Source organism: Seriola dumerili, unplaced genomic scaffold, assembly GCF_002260705.1.
Source record: "Seriola dumerili isolate Sdu_G_001 unplaced genomic scaffold, Sdu_1.0 BDQW01000011.1, whole genome shotgun sequence".
Lineage (NCBI taxonomy): Eukaryota > Metazoa > Chordata > Actinopteri > Carangiformes > Carangidae > Seriola > Seriola dumerili.
The window spans coordinates 920,542-947,563 of record NW_019174266.1 but is presented as its reverse complement, the minus strand read 5'-3'; the positions used below and the strand labels follow the sequence as shown (position 1 = coordinate 947,563).

Genomic DNA, 27,022 nt, shown 5'->3' with positions numbered 1-27,022 from the left:
TTGTAAATACCATATTTCAGAGTCCAGAAGTATTTCAAATCAGACCAACAGAAAAGTGTCAGAACCTCATATCTGAGAGAGAGAGGCCTGAAGCCGCTCTCTGTTTGTTTGTGTAGATCAGCTCATTGATTAATGGTTTTACAACTATTTATATTATTGTCATCATTGCTGTTGTCAGTAATTGCCTTTATTGTTGATCATTTTAATTAATTTTTTTTTTTTTTTACAAGCGCAGTTGCCTCCTCCGCCTTGTAAACAAATAAAAAAAAGAAAGAAAGGAAAACAACTTAATCTGTTCCTGTACAAAGAACAAAACAAAATAAATCCCTGCAGAAAGTATTTACTTTGTTCAACAGGAAATTATCTTTTAATTATAACTATGGGTTTTGATAAACATATAAATGAGACATTGTTAAAACAGACACGTAAGCCTCAGATAAGTGATTGTCTCACTGCTATCCATTTGACGTGACTCGTTTCAACAAAGCCCGGCCAGTGATCTATTTTTGGCCCCGTTCAAATTGAAAAATGCAGATGAGACATCATTAAAGACTTGTCTGCGATGAAATTGTCTCTCGTGCCCAGCATGCAATTCTTCCTCCATTTGTCCAATTTGGGAGGAAAAATGGGGCTCATCAAGCATACGTCACATTGATTACTATTCACTGTAGAAGCACATTGTACGGGTCGCCAAAGTCGGGTGACAGTTTAAATCAATTCCATGGTGATAAAAGTCACCGTGACCGATTCACAGTGTTCCTATATAACAACCGCCGTCTTGTTATACGGTGTTTCTGATGTCATGTCTCACACATGATATTTAATGTGCGACGTTGATGCCGGTTTAGAATGAGGTTTAAAATTCCTGCCGCTGTATTTTCCACTGGAGAAATAGTCCCAGATAAAACTGCCGGTGGAAATATCTCACGAGGGGCAAATAAATACAGTCCGTATGTTTATGGGTGACGTTAACCTTTAATAATGACAGCGGCTGACAACCTTCAAAGGGAAAAGAAAAAGTTCAGACTTCCCAATGTGTGATGCAATGAATGGGCAACGTTTGATGTAGTTTTTGGAGACTTTTAAAGACCCCTAAACAAACGTCTCGTCATGACGCTTTCAAGATAAATGGTTTGATTTAAAGTGGACAAAGCCAACATCTCCTTGAGTCAACCTTGAGTTCAAGGATGCCATGAATCTTGCAAAAACTCCAATGTAATGGCCGAAATTACCATTCATGAATGTTGAACTGAATTTAAATCACTTAGCTTCTGCAAATGGAAGTCTTACATCAGCTCTCATGAATCATCATGTAACACACACACATATGTCTATAAGAAAATTATTATTATTTTGGAATTAGTCGTGAAAATAAATGCTGTTGACCTATTCTTTGCACATTGACTGCTGTTTCTGCACTACGGCCACCTTTTTTAAAAAAAAATTTTTTTATGACACAGCCTCTCGTGTGCTTCTCATTTTCTCCTGTGAACTTGTGCTCACAGTGCAAGTGCAATGGATTAGCTGCTGCCAGTCCATGCTCAGTTAATTAATGTCATTGAAGAGGATGGATAAGCTTTGAACAAGTCCGTGACAGCACCGACTGTTGAAACAGGCTCCGCTTGTTCAAATGTTGGTTGTTACGTTTGGTGTTGACTGTTGTTACAGACGATGAAAAACATTTGGGAAGGTCTTCGCTCGTTGCTCATCGTTTCTAGCTTCACCTCTGTGTGTGCGTGGTTGCGGTATGAGATAGTTTTGTGCAACAGAATGATAACTTTGAGGTTACAAATCTATGAACTAAAGGACAAATGCCTAGATCTGGTATGTGATTAAATATCTCCGATTCAAACTCTACATATTATTTTTTTTGTCTTATCAGTGGAGCCAGTTCTCGCCGGAGTCAGTGGGTAGAAGAACGAAAACATCTTTTCCACCGAGAAAACCCTTCAGCGCCGTTCCCTGCTCGTCTTTCATTGAGGAGATACTCTCCACTTCTGATGTAACTGATGCTATAGCGCGTCCACGCTGACCTCTTTAGGAGCCGCCATCGTCGTTAATGAACAGTCACTTCTCGCTGCCGTCACACCTGAGACACGTCCGCAGCTGCTAGTACTTCCACCTTCATAGGACGCTGATTGGTCTGGACCGCTACACTGGAGTTCGGGCATAAGTAAATAGCTTGGAGCCGGGAAAGGTGGCTTCTCACTAAAAACTATAAATCCAGCTGACTTGCAAGATTCCTGTTATACCACTGCAGAAAGGTCTCGGGGAGGAGGGCGAGGTGGATGGTTTGGTTTGTAAAGTGCGAGATCGGAGATTGTAATTTGTCTACTTCAAATGTTGTTGTTATCGTCAGTCAAAGTCTTTTAAAAACCTTCAACAAGGAGTTTCAGTTTCCCTAACTTGACCAGACTTGAACGAAACTCATTTGAGTTGTTTTGGAAGCCGATGAACAAACGACCTCTTCTGTTGGTCAGTCACAAGGTCTGATTCACATTTTTCCTACAAGCCGTCAGCTGACGTGAATATTTCATGCGAGTGAAAATTTAAACTCGCAAGTTCAGAGTTTTGTTCTACAAGTTCTCAGATAGTGTGTCGGAAGAACCTTCGAGCTGCAGCACTATGAAGTGTGTAGGCCATTCAGACTCACTGCACCTTAGTTCAAGGGCTTACACTGGTTAAGTGGTGAGCATTTAAAGGGCACAGGAATGTTTTCATCCTGTCCATAAATTGAAAGGACACTTGCTTCCCTTTTGTATCCATTGCGCCCGGAGGCAAATATCAGGACACATTAAGCCCGAGTAAACATCGATTCACCCATCCGGCTTCTAAGTTCAGGGAATGTGATGAAGAAAACAAAGACGGACGTTGTGGCAGGCTCCCTTCTGCTGAGTTAAATGTCACATTACATGCATTACGTGCAAATGTTTGGTAAATAGTAAATAGACAATAAATAGGAAAGTGAGAAATCCAACTTCATCTTTTAAAGGATATCTGCATATCTGTGCAAAACTCACCAGAAAAGTGGATTTGCAAAAAAAGAAAAAAAAAAGGTCTCACCGTGGAGATTCACCGCCTCAGACCTCTCTGGCATTTCTGGGTAAGTGCCCTTTTAAAGACCATTTTTATGGCATTTCTGCTCTATTATACATTTCACAGTGAGCAGAGACAAAAAGATGGGAGGCCGAGGGCGTGACATGCAGCAAAGGTCCCAGACAGGATTTAAATACAAGATCTTATTACTCTACACTTTGGGCAACGGATCTACTGAGGCAGACAAGAAGGGACCTGTTCCTCCGACCAGTTAAAACGCTTGCAAGCAAACCACATGACGAGCGTGCATGTGTGATGATGACTTGTTATAATTACAAAGAAGCATATGAAGTAGTTTGACTAACCCTAATGAAATGCTGCTTACACATCACAGATTTCGACATTTACTTGAAGGTCCTCTGTGGAGTTAGCAGCACTACGGAGGACTGGTAGCTCACTGACAGTTGGTGGCTCTAATGTGCCAAGAAATGAAGCAGCTTTCAAATACATTCAGTGTTTGAATTCATGAGTGAACGTAGTATTCATCAGTTCTGCAAATACTTTACGAGAGAGATGCTCCCGACGCGACATTTGCCTTCGTTTACGAGAAACAATACGCAATACCTTTCATGCGTACGACTTTACTACAATACGCAGCTGAAGCTTCACTAAACCATTTAAACCATGGTTCAATGAAGTAAAGAAAGGAAGTTACACCTCAAGTCATCATATGTGATGTGTGGATTTACACTGGTAATCTAATCCGGTGTGACCGTAATCTTTCCATTTAGAAACAAGTCTGTTTAATCAGGTTTTCCTGCCCAATTAAAGACAGCACTCGATGCCCGTATCTTGCCTCAGTGTTATGCAAATGGACACTAACATTGCATTTTCATCAGTGTTTAGCCGCAAGATATGACTTTTTTTTTTCTGCTATTAATATTCATGGAGAAGTCGGGCTATCGCAGGAGATTTGAGAAATGGATGATGAACTCATTTCAAACTGTCCCATGCTTTAGGGCAGAAAGTGGCTTCCCCCAACAAAAATATTCAAGTGGTGGTTTATTCTTTCGACAAGCAGTTTGAGCAAAACTCCCATTGCAGCTTTGCACAAGACACCGAGCCGGCAGAGTGCAGCACAGAGAGGCGGACTCGCTCTCAGTGCAGAAATGTGTTTCTGAGACAGGGTCAAGCTGAGAGAGAGAATCCAGCACAATGAACACATGAACAGATGGAAAAGCTTGAGAGTCCAGGTACCATGGAGCATAGCAACACAACAGCTTGATCGACAGTTTCACTGAAGTAGCGCGATAAATGGAAGCCGAGTTATTCCAATACAAAAGGCAGGAAGAAATGTGCCTTGTGCTGTGGAAGTGTCTGCCTGAAAGCTGCTTCAAAGTATACTTCATTACTGTGTCCGACTGAAAAGCACAACCGTGCACACAGGTGCTCTTCAGTTGTATTTCATTAATGTCAGGAAAGTCTTCTCTCGAGAGGAACAAGAAAAAGCTTCATGAACTGTGCGTGTGACTCAAATCGCCTGTTTTTATTTAGCGAGACTATTCAGGCGCATTTAATTCCCCATATTCCATTTTTCTGGATATTGTCGTGTCTAAATAACAATAAGTGGCTCAAATAATGTGCAGTTTTGAAGCTGGTCCTCAAATGATTCAGTTTAAAAGCAGAGTGTTGGAGGATGATCATGTGGTGATATGTTCTTATTCCTGTTCTGTCTGCTCATAAAGGAATCAATTTAGGAAATCCTAATTGTCTTCTACACTCGTGTTACTGCAAATAGCCCCTGATCCAGTATTCAGCAATTAGCGCCCAGCTCTCAGGGCTAGTAGCCATTAGACAAGGCAATGACTGGACTGTCTTATGAAGGAATGTATCACATATGGTAACCGGATAATTATCTAAGTAGGGCCAGAATAAAATCACATCATTTCTGGTGGTCGTCCCGTCGCTCGTGATCAAGGCTGCAGATGCCCACATTCACTCTTATGGACTCAGGGTGACGACCTCTATTAACCGAGGTTCATTTCAGTCCTTTTTTTTAGATCAGCGGTATTTGTAGGCGCAATAGATAATTTCCCTTCCTTTGTGGCATAATGTGGCGTAGTTCATGAAAAGCAATGTAAATGACCTGCAGATTAGAGTTACATTTTGTACTTAATATGGTAATAAGTGTAATTATAAATTTGATGTGAAAGTCATGCAGCTTAAGCGGAGAATCTTTGCCTCGACCGTGCTATACATCAACACAGTCACTGCGTGTTATTCGACCGTCAGTCAGTCACTTTTGATGGAATCGCCCCTGAACGTGGCGTGGCTGTGATTAAAAGGCAAAGATTCGGTGATATTTGCATGTTCACATCACAGTAACTCGAAAACATGACTGACGGGTCCAGTCCCGCTGTCTGTCTGTCTGTCTGTCTGTCTGTCTGTCATCTCCCTCATCAGACAGGACGTCCTCCTGGTCAGCGCTTTAGTCAGATTGTGTGGTTGGGACGTCCTTTTTGTTATGTACTCTGTAAACTGTGCTGACTCCCCAGGAGCGCTGCTGAAGAGAGGCAGTGCGTGCTTAATCACCACCAGGCAGTAAAGCTGAAGTCCCACACATTGTTCATAATTTATATTAACAATATTACATCCCATCTTTATGCAGATGATACAGTTGTGTATTGCTTTGCTAATGCTGCACAGTCAGCCGCTGAAATCTCACAACAAGCATCTGATAAACTGCAAGATGCACTTTTAATTTGAAATTAACTCCCGAATGCAACCGAGACTCGATGTGTGCTTTTCTCGAGAGAGAAAGAGATATTGTGGAAGATGATTTGTGTGTTACTGCTCTAAATGGACATCGCATTGAGAGAGTTTTGCAGGATAAAATATCTTGGTATCTGGTTGGCAAAACCTTGGATACTTGCCCAGAAACAGAGCCTCTTCTTCTTCTTCTTCTTCTTCTTCTTCTTCTTCTATGCTCAGCAAGAAGCAAGTAATTGAGGCCGTCCTCTTTCCTTTTTTCCTGTCCTGGATTATACGGTGATGTTATCTATAGACACACCTCCGCTCTCAAACCCCTAGATTCAGTTCATCGTGACACCTTGAGATTCATTACTGTCTCACCAGTAATGAATCTGCTCTGCTCATCGTTGCAGCTTGTGTGAAGAGGTCGGGTGGGGTCTCTAACAGTAAGACGTGACGGCCATCGTGTTTCTTTTTATTTATAAAGCACTAAATGGCAACACGTCATCACACATCACTTCCTTATTAAGCACATGGAACATTTTACAACACACATTAAAACTAAACTGCTCCGCTCTTGAATGTAACTGCTTTTACCTCATTTATTTATTCAACTGCACCCGCGACATCGTGTGATCAAATGATTCTTAGAGATTAAAATAAAGGTTAAATGAATGAACGCATAAACGAATTTGGAGAAAAACAGATCGCGTTTGTGAATATGATGTAGCGTCATATATTCAATAACACTGCGGTTCCACTGGTTTATATTTACAACCTCGGCCTTGATGTTTCATGTCTGGCCAGCAGGTCAGAATAACACTGTATTTACCCCTCACTTCAGTGGTAGAGGACGTGAGTGCAGCGCATTGTGCAGAACTGAAATGTTCACTTACATACTCCAACACTTTGATATGTAACTCTTTCGTGTTAACGTACATGTACCTCCCCTTTGAATCCCAGCAAAGCAGCTGCCCATTAAAGACGCACTTCAAACATCCCAAAACATCATCCTCGCCGTCAGCTGAAATCTGTTTGATCCTCTGTAGTTTATAGCATAAATATTATATACATGAAATGGTCCAGCTGAGAGCCATTTAAGGCCGCTTATATATTCTTTTTATATATCATTTCTCCTGCTTGAAAAGCCAGTTGTTGGACGAGGTTGCTCTATCTCATTCCTGTTACTACCATCAACGGGAAAACAGTTTTTTGGTGATTCAGAAAGCCGTTATGACTCCCATTAAAAATCGATTATTTCCATCAGGAAAATATTGGTCTTCCCAATCTCTGTTAATACTCTGCACTGTGTTTCGTGCACTGATCCTGTAGCAGTTGTAGTTGTTGTCTTGCCTTAATTGCTTCATTACACAACCCCCATTCACAGTATCTCGAAGTATGACAAATGTATTGGAATGCAAATCTTAATCTGTGCAAATCCTAATCTAGTGTCATCTATTTAAATATGATAAACTGCTTACCACTCATTTCTGTATAGACTGTATTATGTTAAACAGTGTCTTATACACTTGCTGTTTATCAGTGCCAGACAGACTTTGGTATAAAGCGTTATCTAATCAAGGTTATCTCTAAACGCATTTTCATGTGAGCATTGAAGCATTGAATTATTTTCAAAATATTTGTGGATTATGAAGAAGAAAAAACAAAAAAATCAATAAATGTCTGATGCTCGAAAACTCAGGAAACTCAATTACCCACCGAAGCAGCGTCAACTCTGCCGTTGAGGTCAGGCGAGAAGCCGCTTGCAGCTCGTAAGTGTGTAGAAAATCACAGTCCTTCAACTTGTGTGTAGGTTGCTTCTTTTGCCTGAGGATGATTTGTGGAAAACTAGCAACAACATCAGAGACAACATACCCAAACAAATATCCACCAGAGACTGTGGTGCTTTCCTGAGCTTATAAACTGCACATTTAATAAGATTTGTGAGAGAGCAGGAATGAAAATGCACAACTTGCAGTAGCAGGTAGGCTTCTGGGAAACGACATGAGGTTATAACAGCTGATTCTCACTTAAGTATTTTTATTTATTTATTTTTTGTCATAACAGGTAGCAAAAGACTCATCCAGGCGTGTGGGTGTTTAACTCCGTGGCTCATTCTCAACTCGGTGAAGCAAAGTATGTGTGACGGAACTGGGAGATGTGTCTGAATAGGTCAATCAATAAATAGCTGCACATTAAGGGTTAATCTCGAAAATCTCAATTTATTGCTCACTAAAGTGCCGAGTGTCTGTTACATGGAGAACAGTCAACGAGCGAACAAGGAAATGCTTTTGCACGCAGCCGGCGTCAGAGCTGCTCCACTGCCACAGACGACATTGTAGACATTTCCTCAGAGTCTGTGATGTGCTGCCGGTGACACAGCAGAACATTATGAAGTGTGAAACTGGTGAAGCTCTCCTTTTTTTTTAATAGAAGGATTCAGATTTAAAACTGCTCCCTCATTAAACTGTGAGAGCTTTTAAATTATCATTGGAAAAAGTATGCAGTCGGGTTCTGGTTAAATGGCTGCGTGACACTGCAAAGTCCAGCAAAGTTAATCATGGTCATCAAGTTGTTAATCAATAATCACGACATGGAGAACATCTATGGACATGGTTGCCTGGATACAAATCCTGTCACTTCAACTCAAGGCTAAAGGCTCAAATCACTAGTCTTTTCATCCTCTTTCCGCTCTGGTTTTATTCTGAAAGTCCTGGCAGGAAGTTATGATTGGTATCTCTCTCAGCTGCAGTTAGCATGCTAGCTGTTTAACCTGTGACAGCGGGCCGGTCAGTAGCGAGTGAACTAGATAGATCACATGCCGAAGTGTAAGGTTGTCCACGATGTAAGATCATCATCACCCACTCAACTCTTTAATATGATCATACAGAGTTTTCTATGATCCTACACAGTAAATTTAAATATATATTTAAGTTTCTATATATATATATATATATATATATTCCTTTCAGTGTATGAATGTGTAAATCTCAGACTTGTCAGTCATCTCGTTCTTTTCAATCCTCCTCTGAGGTTTGCCACAGCGAGGAAAGACTAACTTCTCTTTGCATGTTTGACTTGGCATTTGCGTTTCGTCATGGCGGTCCTCACTTGTGTCTGGTGTGTGTGTGTGTGTGTGTGTGTGAGAACCTGGAACGCTGTGGCAGGTGCAGGTGTTATTACCAATATACCAACAGATCGCTAATAAATTTGATGAAAAGCTTGATAGGAGATTTTATGATGGGAGTCTGCGATGCGGCAAATCACTGAGAAGGAAGAGCCACAAAGCCAACTCCTCTTAAGTTCAGTCGAAGACAGGCGCCCTGTAACTGTCAGCCTGCCTGGAATGAAACAATAGATTCAAATCGTCTTGCCCTACTCCAATTTGATAATCCAGCTGCCAGCAGGTTTCTCATCCAGATCAGATTGGTGCACCAGCAGGGTAGTTAACCAGTAATCAAGTCACATCCGTCATCCAATTCCAAATTCTCCACCTCACATTCCCCTCCCCGTCCTCCTCCCTCCACTCTGCCTGGCTTAACTTGTCCTCTTGTGTTTTCCCTGAGTGACACTTGCAGGTTTGGGGGGGGGGGGCTTCACTGATTGTCCTTGATTTGAATCAGATGCATCTGTCTGCTAGTTCCAGACTTCTTAGCCAATGGTCAGATGAGAGGGAACAAACCACGGAGCAACACAGCTCCTGGTAGATAAGCACTACTTTTCATTATTACATATCTTTAATTAATATTAGCACGGAGGTTAGCACCCCGTAGCTATTTATTGTTATGTGCTACAACACAAATGAGGGTCTCCTGCGGGGGTATTGTGGTGTATACGGCCTCGCGTGAAATGAGGAGCGCCTTTCGTTAACGGCACAGGAGAGATTATGAGCTGACACGATTAGCCCCTTAATCAATTAGTCCAATGATAGAAAGTGAATCAGCAACTGTTCTGATTAATCGTTTCAGACATTTCTCAATTGTGAGGGTATGCTGCATTTCTTTAGAGTTTGTCCTGATCAGATCAGGTCAGATGAAATAAATGCTTTAAAGATGTAGCCTTGGGCTTTTAGGAATTGGGATGGAAATGTAGCTCTGTTTCCTGCTATTTTATAAACCACACAAGTGGTTGAAGCACTATTTATTACACTTTTATAGATTTTAGCTTCAAGGACAACAAGAAAAGGAGCAAAAAAATCACACACGCAACATATTTAATAAGCGAGGCAACTGTTAAACTGCCGTCTAATTACTACACTGTTAACGAGACGAGTTGGGAAACGTGGCAACAAACCGCTCGGTCACTTCCAGCGAGATGGGAAGGTTTAAAAATAGCTTAAAATAAATGCCTGCTGGGCACAAATTCTACCAAACAGAACGTAAAAGCTGGTTTAAAGTTCTTATTGTCCAGCTGATCAGTTGCTCTGTGGTATTTGCATTAAAGTATGATCACACACAGGTATTGTAAGAAGTGCTCTGTGTCATCCACGTGGCTGAAATCCTCCATGAAGCGCTTACCACCACCTCTAACCAAGTTCCTGAGGGCAAACCCTGCAAATGCATATTTAACATCAGCTGAAGGTTTTGAGTTTTAAGTTTTAAATTTTTTAAACAATATTCCACTTGTCGTATCCATGTTTTATTCTGTCTCACCACCGCAGTGCACGTGTTATAGGCTGTATATGGAAACGCCATAACATGTGATGTAATGTTGAGGGCTTCATGTTTTTGTTTTAGGTTTTTTTGGACTTTTGTGTTAAATTTTTGTCAGTTTCTCATGTCGGGCACTTTAGTGACGGCGCACTTTCTCACACTGCTGCTCCGAACAAATGGAGATAGGAAAATTCCATATTGAAGTTGCAGTGTTGATGTCCTGAGGATGTTGCCTCTGGTGTAAAACAACTTGTTTCTTGTAGCGTTCTCCGACAACACTGGAAACAAAGCTGGGTTAGACGTTGTCATAAAATGTCTCTGAGGGAAAAGGTGAGGCTCTCCCACACAAAAGGGATCGTTTTATCGCTCGCAATAGCAGTAAAGCATTGATGTCTGGCGGAGTGCGCCTTTCAGAGTAAACAAAAAAGTCCAAGCTCAATCCAGCTTGATTATAGCACAACAATTACTGAGGCTGGAAACACGGTGTTGCACCGCTTTGAAAAGCAGGGATGGGCATAATTGCATTAGATACACTCAAATCCCAGATTTAATGGAAGCTGGCAACCATCAGAGGTTCCTGGGATGCTTTTAAACTCGTAATTTGTGTGATATAGGCCCCTAGACGAGAGGTTCTGCCATAGGAAGACAGAGTGAGTCACATTAACATCATACATCAGGCTGAAGAAGAGACAGAAACCGAAGATCAGCATCTCTGTGATACCAAATGTATTTTTTCTTTTGGGGGGGGTAAGTGAATATGTAATTAGCCAGGAAAAAAACGGGCGTGACCTGGTTAAGTTTAAATCAAATGCAGCTCCTTCCAGGCAGACTCGTAGTTTGACTGAGAGGGTTTCATGTCACAGTGAAAATGATTTGGATTGCACATGACAACGGAGAGAGCAGGGTGGATTGTCTGATGAGCTCAACCCAAGCAGAAAATAGAGGAATACACTGAGGTTTTACTTTCCTCTTTACGTATGGCTGAAGGTAAAACTGAGCAAGAGACAAAGGGAGGAAATTATTATTTATATACGTCAAACACAAATCCTGTGGTTTTCCAATTATGAGTGTGCTTCAGGTCAGTATTACATTATCGGTTAATGGATTTTTTTTTTTTTCCCAGGTATCTTTTAATAGCTGAAGTTGCTTTATTATACTTTCACATTTCTGTTGTGTATCTTGTCTCAGTTGTGTTTAGTTTTGACAGCTGCGTCTCCTTTTGCTATAAAGTGCCTATCTGTCTAGAAAACAGCATTGTTTCGAGCACACGTAGAGGATGATAGTGTTAAATGTCGAGGGAAAGCAATTGGCATCTACTTATGCATGAAAAATGCCTGCGAGTAATCATTGAATTATTCATCTAATATGCTAAGTATTTCTATTTCAATGACTTAAACCTCCCTTGGTGGAAAATTACGTAACTTAAGTGATGAACAAATTAGAAGGGCTCACTTTTCAAGCATGAGAAACTGGAGGGATCTTACGTCATTTTCATATCACATATCACTACCGCTGTAATTTTATATCAAGTTATTATATTTGGTGGACAGTTTATATGATTAACCAGAGGTCAACGTCCTCTCCACACAAACACACCATATTCATTTCTTCTCTGAACGCTCTCAGTTCCCACCCTGTGATTCCAGAAAGAGTGAAAGATGCAGAATATTTGCATTTATTGCTCATGTGTAAAATTGGTTTACACTACTTTAATTTCATCTGTCTAAATGATAAATACAGATGCATCCAGGCTCTCTTTGCTGGGTGGTACTTGTTTTCAAATCATTATTTAGAGTTATATGATCAGATTGACATTTTAATGTATCTCATTGGGAACTCTTTATTATTTTTTGTTGCTCAGCTTCCTCAAGTTATAGAATACCATTCTTCTATGAACTATTTATTTTTTTACTTAATCTTTTGTAGAATCGTTTGTTCAGTGAACTAAAACATTTTTCAGAACCTTTTAGTAGTAGGACTGAAAAAGAAGCTCAACAATTGCAGTGTTTGTGACATTGTGTACACGCTACAGTGCTGCAATAATACTCAAGATTATTTCCCAGAGTGTCACTGTGCTCGTCAAGGACACAGAATTACCCAAAATCAATGCAAAGAATGGAGTCGGTAACACATGAAAAGCAACAAACCAGCAGTCTCATTAGGTAACCAAATATCAGCATTGAGCCAGTTATGGCTCCTGAGCTGGAAATTCAATGGCTGCTGCTGTGCACTACAAAAAAAAGTTGATTGTATCTATGATGTAGGCTTCATTCATACAAGATTAAAGCTCCCTCCAGTGTAAAGGTCTGTGTCCATGTGTAGTGTGATTATAGATCAGGTCTAGGTTCTATATTAATACTGTGAAAGTATCAAAGCCTCAGTCCACAGAGAAATGCACACAGCCTGTATTCAGAAACTGAGCCTTAAAATCAGCCGTCAGGACTTCCTGTAACTTTGTGATGTCACAACAAAACACTCAGCCATTCTCCGGGCGTGGCCCACCCGCAGACACTGTCCAGCCTTGCAGGATTTGGTTTCTCTAAGTTTTTTTTTTTACTGGACTAAAATATGCTTTATTTTTATTGGATCACTCAGAGAACAGTCAGCCAATCAGAACTTTTGTTACTGGAGCTCCAGAGAGAAGCCTGAGAGAGGAGATGTAAAACTACACTGAGATGGTTTTTGGTTCCTAAAACCACAAATATATCTTCCTGCGTAACAAAACTTCAAATACAGCACAGAAAAAGTGTAAAATATTGGACCTTTAAACAAAAAGAATAATCACTGAATATTTGCCTTCAACACTGGCATTGCAGCTAAAACAAAAACCATTGGTTTAAACTGAAAAGTTTCTACTCATCAGTTTTGCAAAGACACATGTTTCAGAGGTTTACCAGCTACACACTAAAAAAAATAACACAATTTAAATAAAATGACAATGAACTCTCCATCAATGTAAACATTTCAGTTTGTACTGTTTGGGTTTTGAGCGTGCAGCCATAGGTTTCCTGAAATATTGTGGCATTCAAGGTCGGTGCATTGTTTGGCTTCGTCATCACCAATAGTTTCATCACATCCCCCCACCACACAATTAAAGAAGATTTAGTGTCAGACATCTCCTGACATGCCTGCAATTAATATTCCATGCTGTCTGCGATGTTTATACAACAGTTGGTAAACATGACTGACTGTTGTTGCAGATGTTGGATGGTGGTCATGCTCTGCTAGAGGAATATATTAATTCACAGGCCTTGGGCAATCCCCCTTATTACAGCTATTTATTTGCCCCCTTATAATGGCGTAATTAATCCATCCTGAAATTGGAGGTACCACATAAACTGCTGTCTGCCCTTGATCTGCGTGACGGCAAATCAACTCCTTTTGTGCTCAGCAGCTGTTGGTTTCTGTGGATGTTTTTCTTATATATTTATATATATTAATATCAAATATTTAACTCCGATCCAACAGTCATGGACACGGCATGGTGTGTGAGCATGTGTAACGCTGGCACGTCACTCACCGTTTGGATGGAATTTTCGTTTTCTAGTCCAACACTTGGAATTAATGGTAAATGGACCCTCTGATGAACACTGACGCAACCTTTCACATCCACTTTCATCACACGGTCACTTCAGAAGGAGCTATTTGCAAGTTTTGCTACTGCTACATAGCCAGCGTTAGCATTGACGGCTCTTTACTTACCACTCGAGAGGAAACGTTGTGAGTTCAGCATCGAACTTCATCCCTTTACTCAACAACAGCTGTCTCCAGAGGTGGACAGCAAAGCCAGTGTAAACTCTTGTCTCTATCATGTGTCTCCTTCTACTGAAGTTAGCATGCTAACCAGCTAGCCTCGGCCCGTGTTGTCCCTTTCTGATAGCGACTCGACTGCCCTGCGTGTTATAACATCTTGTCTTGTAAACACAATGATGGCTGAAGCTTGTCACACGACAGTCACCTCCACCTGCTCCCGACACGAAACCACGTTCAGCGTCAGGAAAAACCTACAAATAACAAATTAGTTCAAATTTAGCCCCTAAGCATAGTTAGCTGACTTTTTGTTTTCACTTGATACTGAGAAAGAACGTGAAAGAAATGAGACTGCATGTTGCTGCAGCTTCTGTTTTCCACATTCAAACTTGTATTTTTTTTTTCAATCTCACCTCATCCACAAACACATTGCAGAAAATAATTTACAATTTGTATTAGAAGAGTTGAATTGCATTGATGTCAGTACATCTGATAATTATCATTGTGCCTGTGGACAAATAAGACTTCAGCAAAATAAGCCCAGCTTATTATCACAAGATTGCTGTAATAACTGATGGCTGATAATGTTTTCTGTCTCTGTGTGCTGTATTTGGTGAATCTGATAAATAAGTCGACAAACCAGGATGCAGGGGACAGCAGACCAGGGGTAGAAATAGGCTGCAAGACATGCCAGCAGCACTTTGGGAGTAAACTTCAAGTGAAACAGAGTTTGTTTATGAGACATTCTTGCCCTGAATTGATCCTGTCAAGCAGCACTTATTTATTTGGACTAAATAACTCATTAAACATCATATCTCATGAGATTTTTTTAAGTAAGGTTACATAAATTGCTGCTGATGAAGCTATAAAAAGATACTGAACAGTAAATAGTAACGGGGTAATGAGGATGTTAAATAAATAATAAATAATTGAAATTTAAAGGAAGCTCCTAGCTGAACAATATGATTTGATTTTGGTTAAAACTGTTTGTTGACATTCTGGATAAAACATGTTTCAGTGATACAACCTTAAAGCACAAAGGGAGAGGCAGAGAGAGGTGGCATTTTACTCCGGTTGGAAAGCAACTCGTTTCATTTCCAAGAGGAACGACAGTTATTTAAAAATGGCAGATTCTTGGCTGCATATTTGTTATGGTCATTGCACTATGTGTATAGCTAACGTGGAAAGCATGATTGATAGAGCTTAGATTCGGCTGTGGGTGGGTGTTAAAATAACAGGTCTGGTAGTGGAGGGGCCTCCAAAGACACTGAGCCCAGGGGAATCCTTTAATTTGTCCTTGTCTGAACTGCCAACTGTCTCCTGCAAATTTTCCAAAAATAGCAGTGAGAGTTCATGCAGGGGAGGGGGGAGACATTAGGTTACTCAACCTGCTAACACACTGAGCTCCTCTGATTATTTCACTGCAGCTAAATGCTAAGCACTAGATACTGGATGATATCCTCAGTATCCTTGTGTGAAGTTTTACTGGTCTCTACATATGAGGAGCCCTATTTTTGTGATTGCTATCAACTCAGTCATTTCTATTGTTTTTTTTATTTTAGTATCAACAGAACAAACAACACAAGCCGGAGAATGAATCCCCAGTATACCTTTCCCAACAGCAAATAAAAAGTATAACAGCACACAAAAGAGATGGAGAATAAATAAATAAATAAATGAAGATGGAAAAATGATGTCGGTGTAGCGGCACAGCAAGTTTACAACAGGGTACATCTGACAATCATTCCTTGAGTGTTGAAATAAATGTGTGTGGAAAGGTATTACTATTACTCCAGAGTCTGGATGCAGTGGATACTGAGAATGGAGGACTAATACTCCCTTTGAGCATGTTCATGAAAATCACACTGTTTATTATGTGTTGCCTTCTGCTCTCCTGACTTCACCTTCAGCTTCAATCCTTTTAATATTCGCTGAAGGCTTGTTATTGTGATATTGTGGGCCCCGTCGCATATTTGAGAAATGTATTTGAGTTAATGTAATGAAAAACGGTGGTTGTCTGTGACGCACGCAAACTGTGGCCCAGACGGGTTAACACAAATACAAAATCCACAACACGAGTGCACAAGCTGCAAAATGAATGCAAAATCCACAACACACATACAAAGGCTACAACACAAACACAAAAGCCACAACACACATATATTTGTACATTTGTATACATTTGTATTTGTGTTGTTTGTCGTTCATGAGCCACGTCGTACGATTCTCTGATACATAAAAGCCGTACACTATCAGAGATGTGGTTGACGTACTCTGTAGAAGGCTACAGGCAGACGTGTCAGTAGCTGTACATTTGTGAAGAAAAGCTGCATTCATGTCTTATTGTGGCTATGATGTGTGATAGGATTTATAAGCCTGCACTCGTCAACAATGGACCATGAGCTCCTGGAACTCTCTCCGTGAGATGAGACGCCGCGGCCTTGGCTTCCTTTATTGAGCCACAGCTTGGATGTTAACTGTAGTGGTCAGTGGCATTTCCTTTAGCCTCAGTGGGTCTATTTCACACTGCAGGGTCGGCCTCATATAACTCGAGAGACCCGCTGCGACTCCCAGGGTGAGGAAATATTTGTCCGCAATAATCGGATTCAATAAACGATGCCTCCTCCTCCTCCTCCTCCTCCTCCTCCTCCTCGGTCTTGGGAGTTTGATGAGTTTTCGTGAAGACAGCCGAGGATTGATTTCAAACTGCAGATGTCTTGAAATGAAAGATTTCATTATCTCATCACGGCGGCCGTGTGCCTGGTGGTGCCCTTTCTGATCATGAGCCGTTTTGTCAGACATTCTGGTCGTCATTATCACACTTCCCTGCCTTGAAAAAGGGGGATCTTTGTTTGGGAGGAGGCTGCTAGAACACTGGACTCTTAAGGGAGTCATGGTACAATCATGCAGCTGTTACCATTTGTTTGGTTGTAATGAGCAGTTTATAGTGGATTGGGTTGAAAAGAAATCCCGACTTTATCTAAGAACCTTGTGCTATAGATGATTTCTGTGTCAGTGGGCTTCAAATTATGCGTCTTATTCATTCCACAGATACCCAAGGGCCTATTCCATTGGGTAATGAATAATATGGCAGACAGGGAGGAATCTCTCACCCCGTCTTTCCCTGGTGCATGAACCTGCAATAAATTTCCCGCCAATGCCATATGGTGGCAAGTCATGTGTGGGATTCAGTATGCCATGTTATTTATTTATTTCCCAGGTGTTGCTTTTTCTATTAGTGATTTATGTGTTATTGTGTATGATCTGTTGCTGGGATCTATGACATGGGCTGTGCAGGGCTTTTTGGAAGACGGCCCGGGTTGAACCGGAGCCATGGATTCAAAAAAAAAAAAAATGCGGCCGCACTTAGTGTTTCTGCTTTCTGATTTCTCCCCTTTGGAACGTGGCATGTGAGGGGCGGTCGACCACGTTCTTTTCTTTAAAAGCACGCATTCATGTAGAAGTGGGAGCTAAGTGAGAGATATTTGTGACTATCAGCAAGTGTTTAGCAAGGAATTATTCAACTATATCAAATGCGTATGCTTTGCTCGAAGCTGTTGTTGTCATTTGGAGTTTCTGATTACATAAGGAAGTAAGCTGAGAGGATCCTTTTGATCTTTTGAATTTTGTTGTGGAGTAAAAAAAAAAAAAAAGAAAGAAAAAACATAAAGATCTGTTTTAACAAGCTGTGCTGGTGTGTGCTGGGGTTGTGGTTATTTATTTATCCTTAGTTCCAGATCTTAAACTTCAACTGGGTTTACCTCTTAAACAACCCCATTTTCTAAAATTCTGTGTATATACGACCAGTTTTCCTGCCAAAATATTGTTTCTTTGTTTTTTATTGACATGTCTGCCATGCTGCAAAATGATTATATGGAACATTTAAACAAAACCTTCACTGACAACATATTTCATTTGCAATCATTTCTGTGTAATATCCGCCTGTGGCAACTAAAGCAGGATTAACGTCTTTATGGTCATGTTTAACCATGCAGGATTTGAATCCTGAACCCCAGTGTTAAATGTTTATATTAGCATATTAACATTATATTTAGGAGACAGGTTTGTCTGGATCATGGGTCTATATTACAACTGTTTATTCTCAACACATGTTGCAGCTTTGGATCCTGGTAGAGGATGGATGTGAAATCTTTTCTCAAAACCATCTTACTGTACTGTGTATCTATTACCGGCTTGAATTTAAATCTACTACAGCTTGTTCACGCCATCCTCTGCAGCGTGTGCATGCAGATTATTAACCTCAATACATCACTCTTAAATTAATTCTCATATAACCTTTTGAAGAGTGAAATCGCTTTATTCTTCCTGCCACTCGTTGGTTGTTTATTTTGTACAATTTTGTCGTTAAATCAGTTTTTTTTTTTTTTTTTTTCTCCTACAAGTTGCAAAGCGATGGCCAAAGTAAAATGGGGGCAAGTGAGGATCACAGAGTGAGGCAGGGCCATTTTACACACTCACCTCAATTTGTCTCCTGATAAACACCTTGTCCAGTCAGAAAAAAAATAAAAAAAATAACTGTGCGCCTTTCATAAGTTGATTCCACTTCTAAAATTAAGATAAAATTATGGTACTTGGCCTTTTCCTTTTACGTTTCGGCTGCCTGCTATCTGCAGAGGAGAAGGCTGCATCGGCTCCTTTGTGACTGTTATTATGAACTATTACAATTAAGACGACTCAAGGGGTCATCAAAGTAATCAGATTCATGGGCTTTATGGGAAATTTAGGGCCCCCAGGCTCTTTAGTTAGCAGGTTAACCGCATTGAGATATACATGATTTCAAACAGCTCCCAGAGGAGTTGTTGTTGTTGTCCTTGACTCAGTAAACAAGGATGTTAGATTCAATGAAAAATAGATTTTTCACTTTTTAGATTTGTGTCAGCCAGTGGAAGGAAACATACGAGATGTAACTCTTATCCTGTTGATTTTAAAGGGTAAGAAGGAGATCAAGTTTTTTAAAGAAGAAGCAGCCAAAGGCCAAATGTGTCATGTCATCCACCCCCTGAACTTTCGGTACATCGGGTCCCTTAAACTCTTGTTTTTGTACCCAGATTCTCTTTGTGGCCATTTCCTTCAGTACATCGCTCTGCTGGGGTTACACTACGCCATTTACAATGAGAAAGAAAATCTTTATTATGGCTATGGTTCATGCAAAGATGCTGTGAAGTAATATTTGCCTCTCTGGAAGCTCCGTAATAAATGACAAGACCGCTCTGCAGTGCCATTCAGTTGCAGTTCAGCTTTGCAAAGAGAAAAACAAGATTTGACAAATGTGCCCCGAAGAATTTTTCCCTTAATAATTGGATGGAGTACATGAATATTTAAATGGAAATGCAGGGGCATACCTCTGGTCAAAAGACCTATCTCTGTAAAACGAGCCTTCACTAAATTGGCTGATTGAAAGGAATAGAAGTTTTTTTTTTTTCCCCCCCTCTCTTTTATTCATCCAGAGACTGTGCTGAGTAGATATTAGTTTTCTCCCCTATTGCTCTACCCTTTAGCTTTAACGATGGTGCTTTTAATCCAGTTTAAAACACCTCTTCCTCCCAAGGGTGCCAATAAAGAGTGAATTCTCTCAGTCAGTGGCGGATGTGTAATAGTGAAATCTCTCTCTCTCTCTCTCATTCTCTCAACAGACAAAGCTACGATGGGCTGGAAAAGAAGCTAAAGGAAGTCTTCAGTGAACGAAGCAGCATCTTGCACCAGCTCTCCAAGACATCAAAGGAGCTGGACAGCATAAAAGGCAACCTTCAGGTTGGATTTTTCTTTTTTTTCTCTCTTTACTGTTTCTCTTTGAAAGATACAGCGATGTTAGAGGGCTTAGCTGGTCCGTGAGTTCTGGGCCGGAAGTCATTTCCCAACCTCTCTTCCAGCTGTTCGATGAACGGGAGAGCCACGACTCTTTATCACTTCAGTTTTCAGTCAGTCTTCTCTGCGGCGACTCGCTGTTGTTAAATGTTAATGTGCGAATGTTTTTCTTTTTTCAATTGAGTGAAACCCACCCATTGTGTCACACGTGTGATGTGTTACTGGAAATGCAGCGACACACAGTTGGAACTGCAGATCAATTAATAAGCGAGTGAGTGAAATCTGTTAGTAGTGAAATGAGGACGGCGGGTACAAAGAGGAAAATCAGAGCTGCACTGGCTTGAAAGGTAAAAAGTGTTTTCTGTCAAGACCTGACATCACAGCTGGGCGTTCAAAAAAAGCTTCTTGACAACAGTTACTGGCAGGAAGAGCCACACTTTGAGACTGGCTGCAGTCACTCAGCAGAAAAACTACCGTTTATCAGAACTCAGGTTTTAACTCCTGTGTGTGTGTGTGTGTTTTCTTTTTCCAGCCATTGGTTCCATCGGTTCTGACATTGTACTCACCCAAAGTAATTAATGAGGGGAGGGAACATGACAGCATCACTGGAAACAGGTCGAAAAGGGGAAAGTTTAACCCCCGGGTTGTTTATTTTTATTTGGGTGAAAAAACAAACAAAAGCTGTCAGCAAAATTCCAACCTGCACCGCCCGTTATAAACATCCATCACACGTTACTGACCTGCGTTTTGTTTCTGGGATGCGTAGCTGCGTGCGTTCCCAGTTTACCAGTGCAAAGGAGGGAAATGGCACCATTATGGATCCAAAGCAACACTGTCAGCTTGTTTACAACCACTAAGACGGTTTGACCACTGCTGCTTCTTGCCCCTTCGGGTCCGATTTTTATTTTTATTTTTGTTTTTTTAGCTTTTTAACTGTTGCCTTGGAGAAAACAATGTTATCATAACCGACGGCCTGAGCTGCAGAAAACGAAACCCACGCTGTAGCTATTGTTTTCTTTAATTGTATCCCTTGTTAATTAATGGCAACCATTTATTGTGAAAGAGATATAAAATCAGAATATAAACAAACCTGTGGCTCTCATGAGATGCAGGCTTTAGATTTTTTTTTTGTTGTTTTTTTGTTGTTTTTCTCTTTTTAAATGCAACATGTTGTCATTTAAAGGCTTGTTTATTTTCACCCAAACCCTACTTTACATGCATGTGTGTTGAAGAGTTAAGAAAAATTTTGCCCTCATTAAATTTAGCCTGAAAACAAAAATGCAAAAATATAAACCCCCAACTCCTACAGTGAGGCCGGTATCTCATAAATGGGTTTATAAGACAACTTCAGGTGGACGATAATGAGGGTTATTATCCCTGCTGCAAAGGGAGGGATCTGTTGGTTCTGCCAGCTACTGGTCATGGACATTCTGTCAAGTAATGTACCATATTATACTGTAGATATTATAATTCTGTGAGCATTTCACAAAAGACAATTATCTCGGTGCCAGATACTGCACTTCACTTCCCACCAGTCAGATCAGGTCAACTTCATTATGGATCTTGGCAATGACAAGAAATGAACAGAAACTCAATTATACATTCAGATATTTTAATCATTTGCTATTTTTCAGTCACATTAACGTGCGCGACACTGGTCTTGCAAAACATGTCTCCCTCTTGGACATTTAGACCTTGAGGCGCCAGATGCCGCAGCGTTTCTGTGCAACACTCCCCCCCGAGCTGCAGTCCGAGCGATTGTTCTCCTCTTCGCAGGGTGTCGATGTTTCGCAGCCTTCTGGCACCTTTTTTTGCGGACCAATGGGATTGTCAGAAAATCAATAATCAAACAAATGATATGCACCATTTTTTCTGCATTTGTGTGTGTTTGTGGAAAAAGCTCATGTAGTCTGGCTGCCGTCATCCCCAGGGCAGGCTTTGGTGTCTGCTCACTGCAGGCTCGCTAGGTTGGCATCTATCTTGGCCCTGGGCCGTGTGCCAGCACGCTGGGCAGGGCAGAGGTTGGGTTAGATTTGGAGTAGTGTGCTGCAGAACAAATCTATTCTTCAGGGGAGAAAACATCATCTACATAAAAATCATCAACTTTTAAAAGGGAATCACATCAACGGGGGAGAAGCATTTACTATTTATGGAAAGATTTGACGGAGCAAGTGTTTATAGTTTTAATGAGTTGCCCTCTAGGTGCAGGTCAGCAACCCTAATAATTAAACTTGGTGTGGAGGGGAATTTATTCTTGGCAGTGGCTCCCAGGTGAGGTCTTGCAAAGCAGCTAGTACAAGAACAGGAGGTGCGTTGCTCTGCACCTAACTGTGCACTGATAAATATTTGGATTTTACTCTGAAAAAAACAACCACAAGACATTTGCCCATAAGTTAAAAGTATCTGTATTGTGGTTTAAATTCATTGTCATATAACTGAAGGGGATTGTTTTTTCAAAATGAAAGCAGTAGTATAATAATAGCGCACTGACATATTAGTCCCATATTCACTTTATAACTGCAGATTTATAACTACAGAAGGCTTTACACTGCATTTTACAACCCGTAACACCGGGGCCAGGTTTGGTGTGAAATTAAATGATTTGCTTTATGACTCAAAGTAATCGAGGTAGTGGAGAATAAAGTCACACAAAAAAGATTTTAGTATCTCACAGCTGTACTCGAGACTTCACTTCCTCCTTGTTTTTAGATCCATGATAATATTTTATATCTTTCATGTATTTAACTTCCTTGAACGGTCCATTTAATCACAAAGAAAACAAAAAGCGGGACAAAAATAAAAATAATGTGTGTTGATTAGCGTGATAGATTGAAAGCCACACCTCTCTGTCATATTACATTTGCATTACATTTACATTTAGTCATTTGCCAGATGCTTTTATCCAAAGCGACTTACAAGTGAGCGACGTCACTGAAGCCTCAGTGCAGCAGGAGACCTTGGCATAAGTGCTAAGTACTACATGTATTTAATAAGTGAAGGAGATCAAGTAAAGAAGTGCTCAGTAAGTGCTAGTTAGCTAGTTAGGGCGTCTTGTTGAATGTGTGTCTCTACTTAACACTCCACGCTCTGCTTTGGAAAATGTTCAGAATGTGCATTTGAAGATTTCAGGCCTGTAAACTGTTTCCAGAGGACAAACAAGGCTTGTAAAAATTTGTGGCCTGCGCCATAGTCATCTTTTTGTGGACAATGATGGAGGGAGGAAAAGAAAAGTGGCCGTCTCGCTCCTGGCTCCATGTCAGATGATGCAAATCACTGAATTCGAGGGGATATCACCAAAGAGACGATGCAGGAGCTTAAGTCCTTTTACTAATATGAACAGTTCTGAGCCAACATTATTTTATCTGAAGTTAATGTGCATCCTCTATTGTCCCCTTCTTCCTCCCCTTCAACGTAAATGTGCATGAAGTGAAATCAGGAGCTGCGGAGGAGGAGAAACATCTCCTGTATCTTTATGGAAATGTGCTGCTAATTGCCACAGATATCACCTTCCAGCACAGTTTAAAGAAGAAGCTATCTCTCCCTCTTAGTCCATATTTTCTATGTGGGAATTTCTGTTCAGCTCATAACAAATAAAAAAAATATATATATCTTGGAGGACCTGTAGGGCAATCAGAGACCTGACTAATCCATAATTACCCATCAGGCGGGTGCTTAGGCGCCAGTGGAACCCAATCTGTGCGTCTGCCTCTGTCCTCGTTAGGGTTTTTAAGAAGGAATTCACCACCGGATTGCTGTTTTATTTTTTATAAAACTCACTTCAGTTAGTTTACAATTGTGGTGCTCTTCATATTCCATTACAGTATTCACCCGTGACTCATAGTTAACACTGAATTGTCAGATTGTTGCTTGAAAGAACTTGCAACCTTCAACGATGTACCTGGGAACATTTTGAAATGCACTTCAAGGGAACTGTGTACAGTACGGCTGCTTTGTGGGTTGCTTTGAAATAATTCTCTTTTTTGGAGTTTGTCATGTAGGTAGTCTGCGCAGCGGTGTACTGTATGTGCTGGAAAAATAGTGTCTTCTCTTCTCTCTTTCAGACACTGAAAAGCGATGACTCAGTGGCCAAGAAGGACGTGCAGAGGATCCTGGAGCTCAGCCACAAACAGAGGTAAAGTGAGGCAACATCAGTGACCGAGACACGAGTTAACAACATAACAACAGCACTGACGCCACTCACCAAGGTCTTTAAACTGTAGGCTGGGAATTTAACCTGACCATCAGTAATGGCTGATCAATCAATCAAATCTAAGGCATGCGATATATCATACTCATCACCTTCGCCATCAATTAAATGTCATGTAAACTCTGAATTATATTTAATATATATTAAAACCTGTGAAAACTTTGCCTCAAATCTTAAGTTTAACAGTTGTGAGCAGAGCGATTTCAGAGAACCCGTGAATCTGAAAGTCAAAGTCCCGTTCACTTGTCCCATAGACGACGTCACATGACTCCGAGACGGAGCTCGACTGAGGCTCTGGTGGCCGTGAAACTCTCCCGGTGAAATCAGCAGCGCGAAAGATTATAGATAAAAAAAATATCTGCTTCTGGGAAAGCCTGGAAACATAAAATAACTCCAGGTTAGACTTCCTGGGTGTATTTTGTACAGAAACATCCGATCACTGAGCTTAAAACACTGTTATCTTCTCCGCTGACAGCTGGTGGAAGCTAACGATTGCCATGTTGAGGAGACTACAAATACAATTTGCAGCTTGAATCAATTAACGTTTAGATTCTGGGTTAGTTTTGGATGGATTCAGTAACTATGGTTGCTGTGCTGTGTTCACTAATTAGAATGACAAAGTGTTCAGAGAATTTACTGCCGATCTGATTTGCGCTTGTGAGTGGCCTCTTCTCCATGGCAACAGTAGCTGAAACTCATGGGTGTTGTAGTATTTTAAGCTGTCCGTCAAACTGAAGGACAGAAATTAGGAATTAAATTAAAATGAAATATTTAAAACTTGTCCCGTAGCGTCCCACGTCTGTGGGAAGTATCACCTTAAAGGTCCATATTTTACACTTCTCCAGTGTTTTATTTGAAGTGTCGATTCATTAGAAGATATATTAAACCATCTCAGTGTAGTTTTACATCTCCTCCCTCAGGCTTCTCTCTGGAGCTCTAGTATCAACAGGTCGGTGAGCCAATCAGAAGAGAGGAGGCTCTGAGCCTCTCTTCTGATTGGCTGACTGTTTTCTGAGTGATCCAATAAAAATATAGCAGATTTCAGGTAAAAACACTCAGAGAAACCAAATCCTGTAAAGGTTTGGATGGTGGGTCCAGGTGGGCGGGGCTTGGTGACTGCTTTGTTGTGACATCACAAAGTTCCAGAAGTCCTGACGGCTGGTTTTAAGGCTCAGTGTCTGAATACAGGCTGTGTGCATTTCTCTGTGGACTGAGGCTTTGATACTTTCACAGTATTAATATAGAAGCTAGACCTGATCTATAATCACACTACACATGGACACAGACCTTTACACTGGATGGAGCTTTAAATTACAGAATGTGGAATAACTGGCTCCTCCCACTTGACATCGCTATAGTATTTAATTGACAGTGGCCTGGCAACACAACTAACAACTGTGCCCCGCCTACTTCACACCGCTGAGAAGAGCCCAGAGGAAAAAAGAGGAAGGAAACTCTCATATGAAATGAACCAAACTGTTCTTCCTTTGACAGAAAATAGTGTGATAGTGTTGGATCACATCGCTTATAGCAAGAAGCTGACTAAACTTTCAGGACTTTAAATAATGGCTCATTTACTGTTGTTGATGTTGGTTATGATGCTTAAGTGTGGTCCACTTTGTTTATACATGGCAGTATACACAGGGGCAGGCGGATAATGCATAATCCAGTCTTAAATCCTTCTCGTACATTTGAAAAATAACGTACCTGAGAAAAAGCACATCAAGCGTTTGTGAGTTAGCACTTTATCTTTTTGTGCAGGCAAGCTGGAGAAGTGTTTACCTACAGTGCCTTACCTGTTAGGATTGTCTGATTAATGTTGTGTGTAATGAGACTGTTAATGATTAGCAGTCATTTGTGGCCTCACTGCTCTCTGAAATGTCAGGCTGATTGAAGTCCAGCCTCCTGTGTGCAGTATCTTGATAGCCAATCAATAGCCTATCTCCAGTCCGTGGCAGCTCTCACATGTCATCAAGCTAAAAACCATAAAGCAGCGGCTCGGCTCGATGTTGCCTACCAAGCATTTGTGAGCCACAGTTTTTATTTTTTTATTTTTTCAAAGTGTTATTAATCCACCTTTGGAGTTTCATGTCTGCCAAGTGTGATTACCAGCTGACTCCATCATGGCGGATGCAGACAGGTGATTCATTGCAAGTCATTTATTTTTGACAACTCTTAACAGCGATTTGATTGCTTTCTGAAAATAATTTTTGCTACAAAACTGTAACGCAACAGAAAATGTTTTTGCAACGGAAAGAAGATACAGACAGAAAAACAGTGTAACGTTTTAAAGTTTCAAAATGGCACCAATTAATTCAGCTGCGATTTAACCTGTCAACCCTCTTTGTGCTCACTTGTCGCAATGGTCGCTGCCCTGTGCCTTCAGAGTGTGGCAATCACACATTTTTACCGTGCTGTTTTCTGTCAGTTTGAGCAGTTTTGATCTTGTTTGTGCAGAATGTTTCCAAGTCTTGCATGCAGGAGATAGGAATATAAATGAAATGCCAAAACAGTGGTGGTTGGCCGGTCGCTGCAAACAAAAAAAAAATGTTTGCTAGGCTGAATGTGTGCCAAGAGACAAGACCGCTGGCATTTAAAATCTAAGAGTATATGGCTGTTGAGCAGTGAGATCCTCTCCACACAAACACTGAGCGCTGCTGTCTTGCCTTAAGAAGATACCGCCGCTTCACTGCACCGCCGCCCAGCTATGACCACGTCCGTACTTTTAAACTTGCCGCCTTGTTCGTACACAGTAAACAGGCTGTTATCTCTAATTTAGACGAGCTGCCGTGTGATGCGA

At 40.9% G+C, this 27,022-nt stretch overlaps 1 protein-coding gene across 3 annotated transcripts in view; it reads left to right on the top strand.

Annotated features, from left to right (window-relative positions):
• The window catches only part of luzp2 (leucine zipper protein 2), a 135,353-nt gene that overhangs the window by 46,559 nt on the left and 61,772 nt on the right, over window positions 1-27,022 (top strand). For all 3 annotated transcript variants that reach the window (XM_022749049.1, XM_022749057.1, XM_022749039.1), the window contains exons 2-3: window positions 19,844-19,961; window positions 24,077-24,147. In XM_022749049.1, the coding sequence (XP_022604770.1) occupies window positions 19,844-19,961; window positions 24,077-24,147 (189 nt within the window). The remainder of the gene's footprint in view (window positions 1-19,843; window positions 19,962-24,076; window positions 24,148-27,022) is intronic.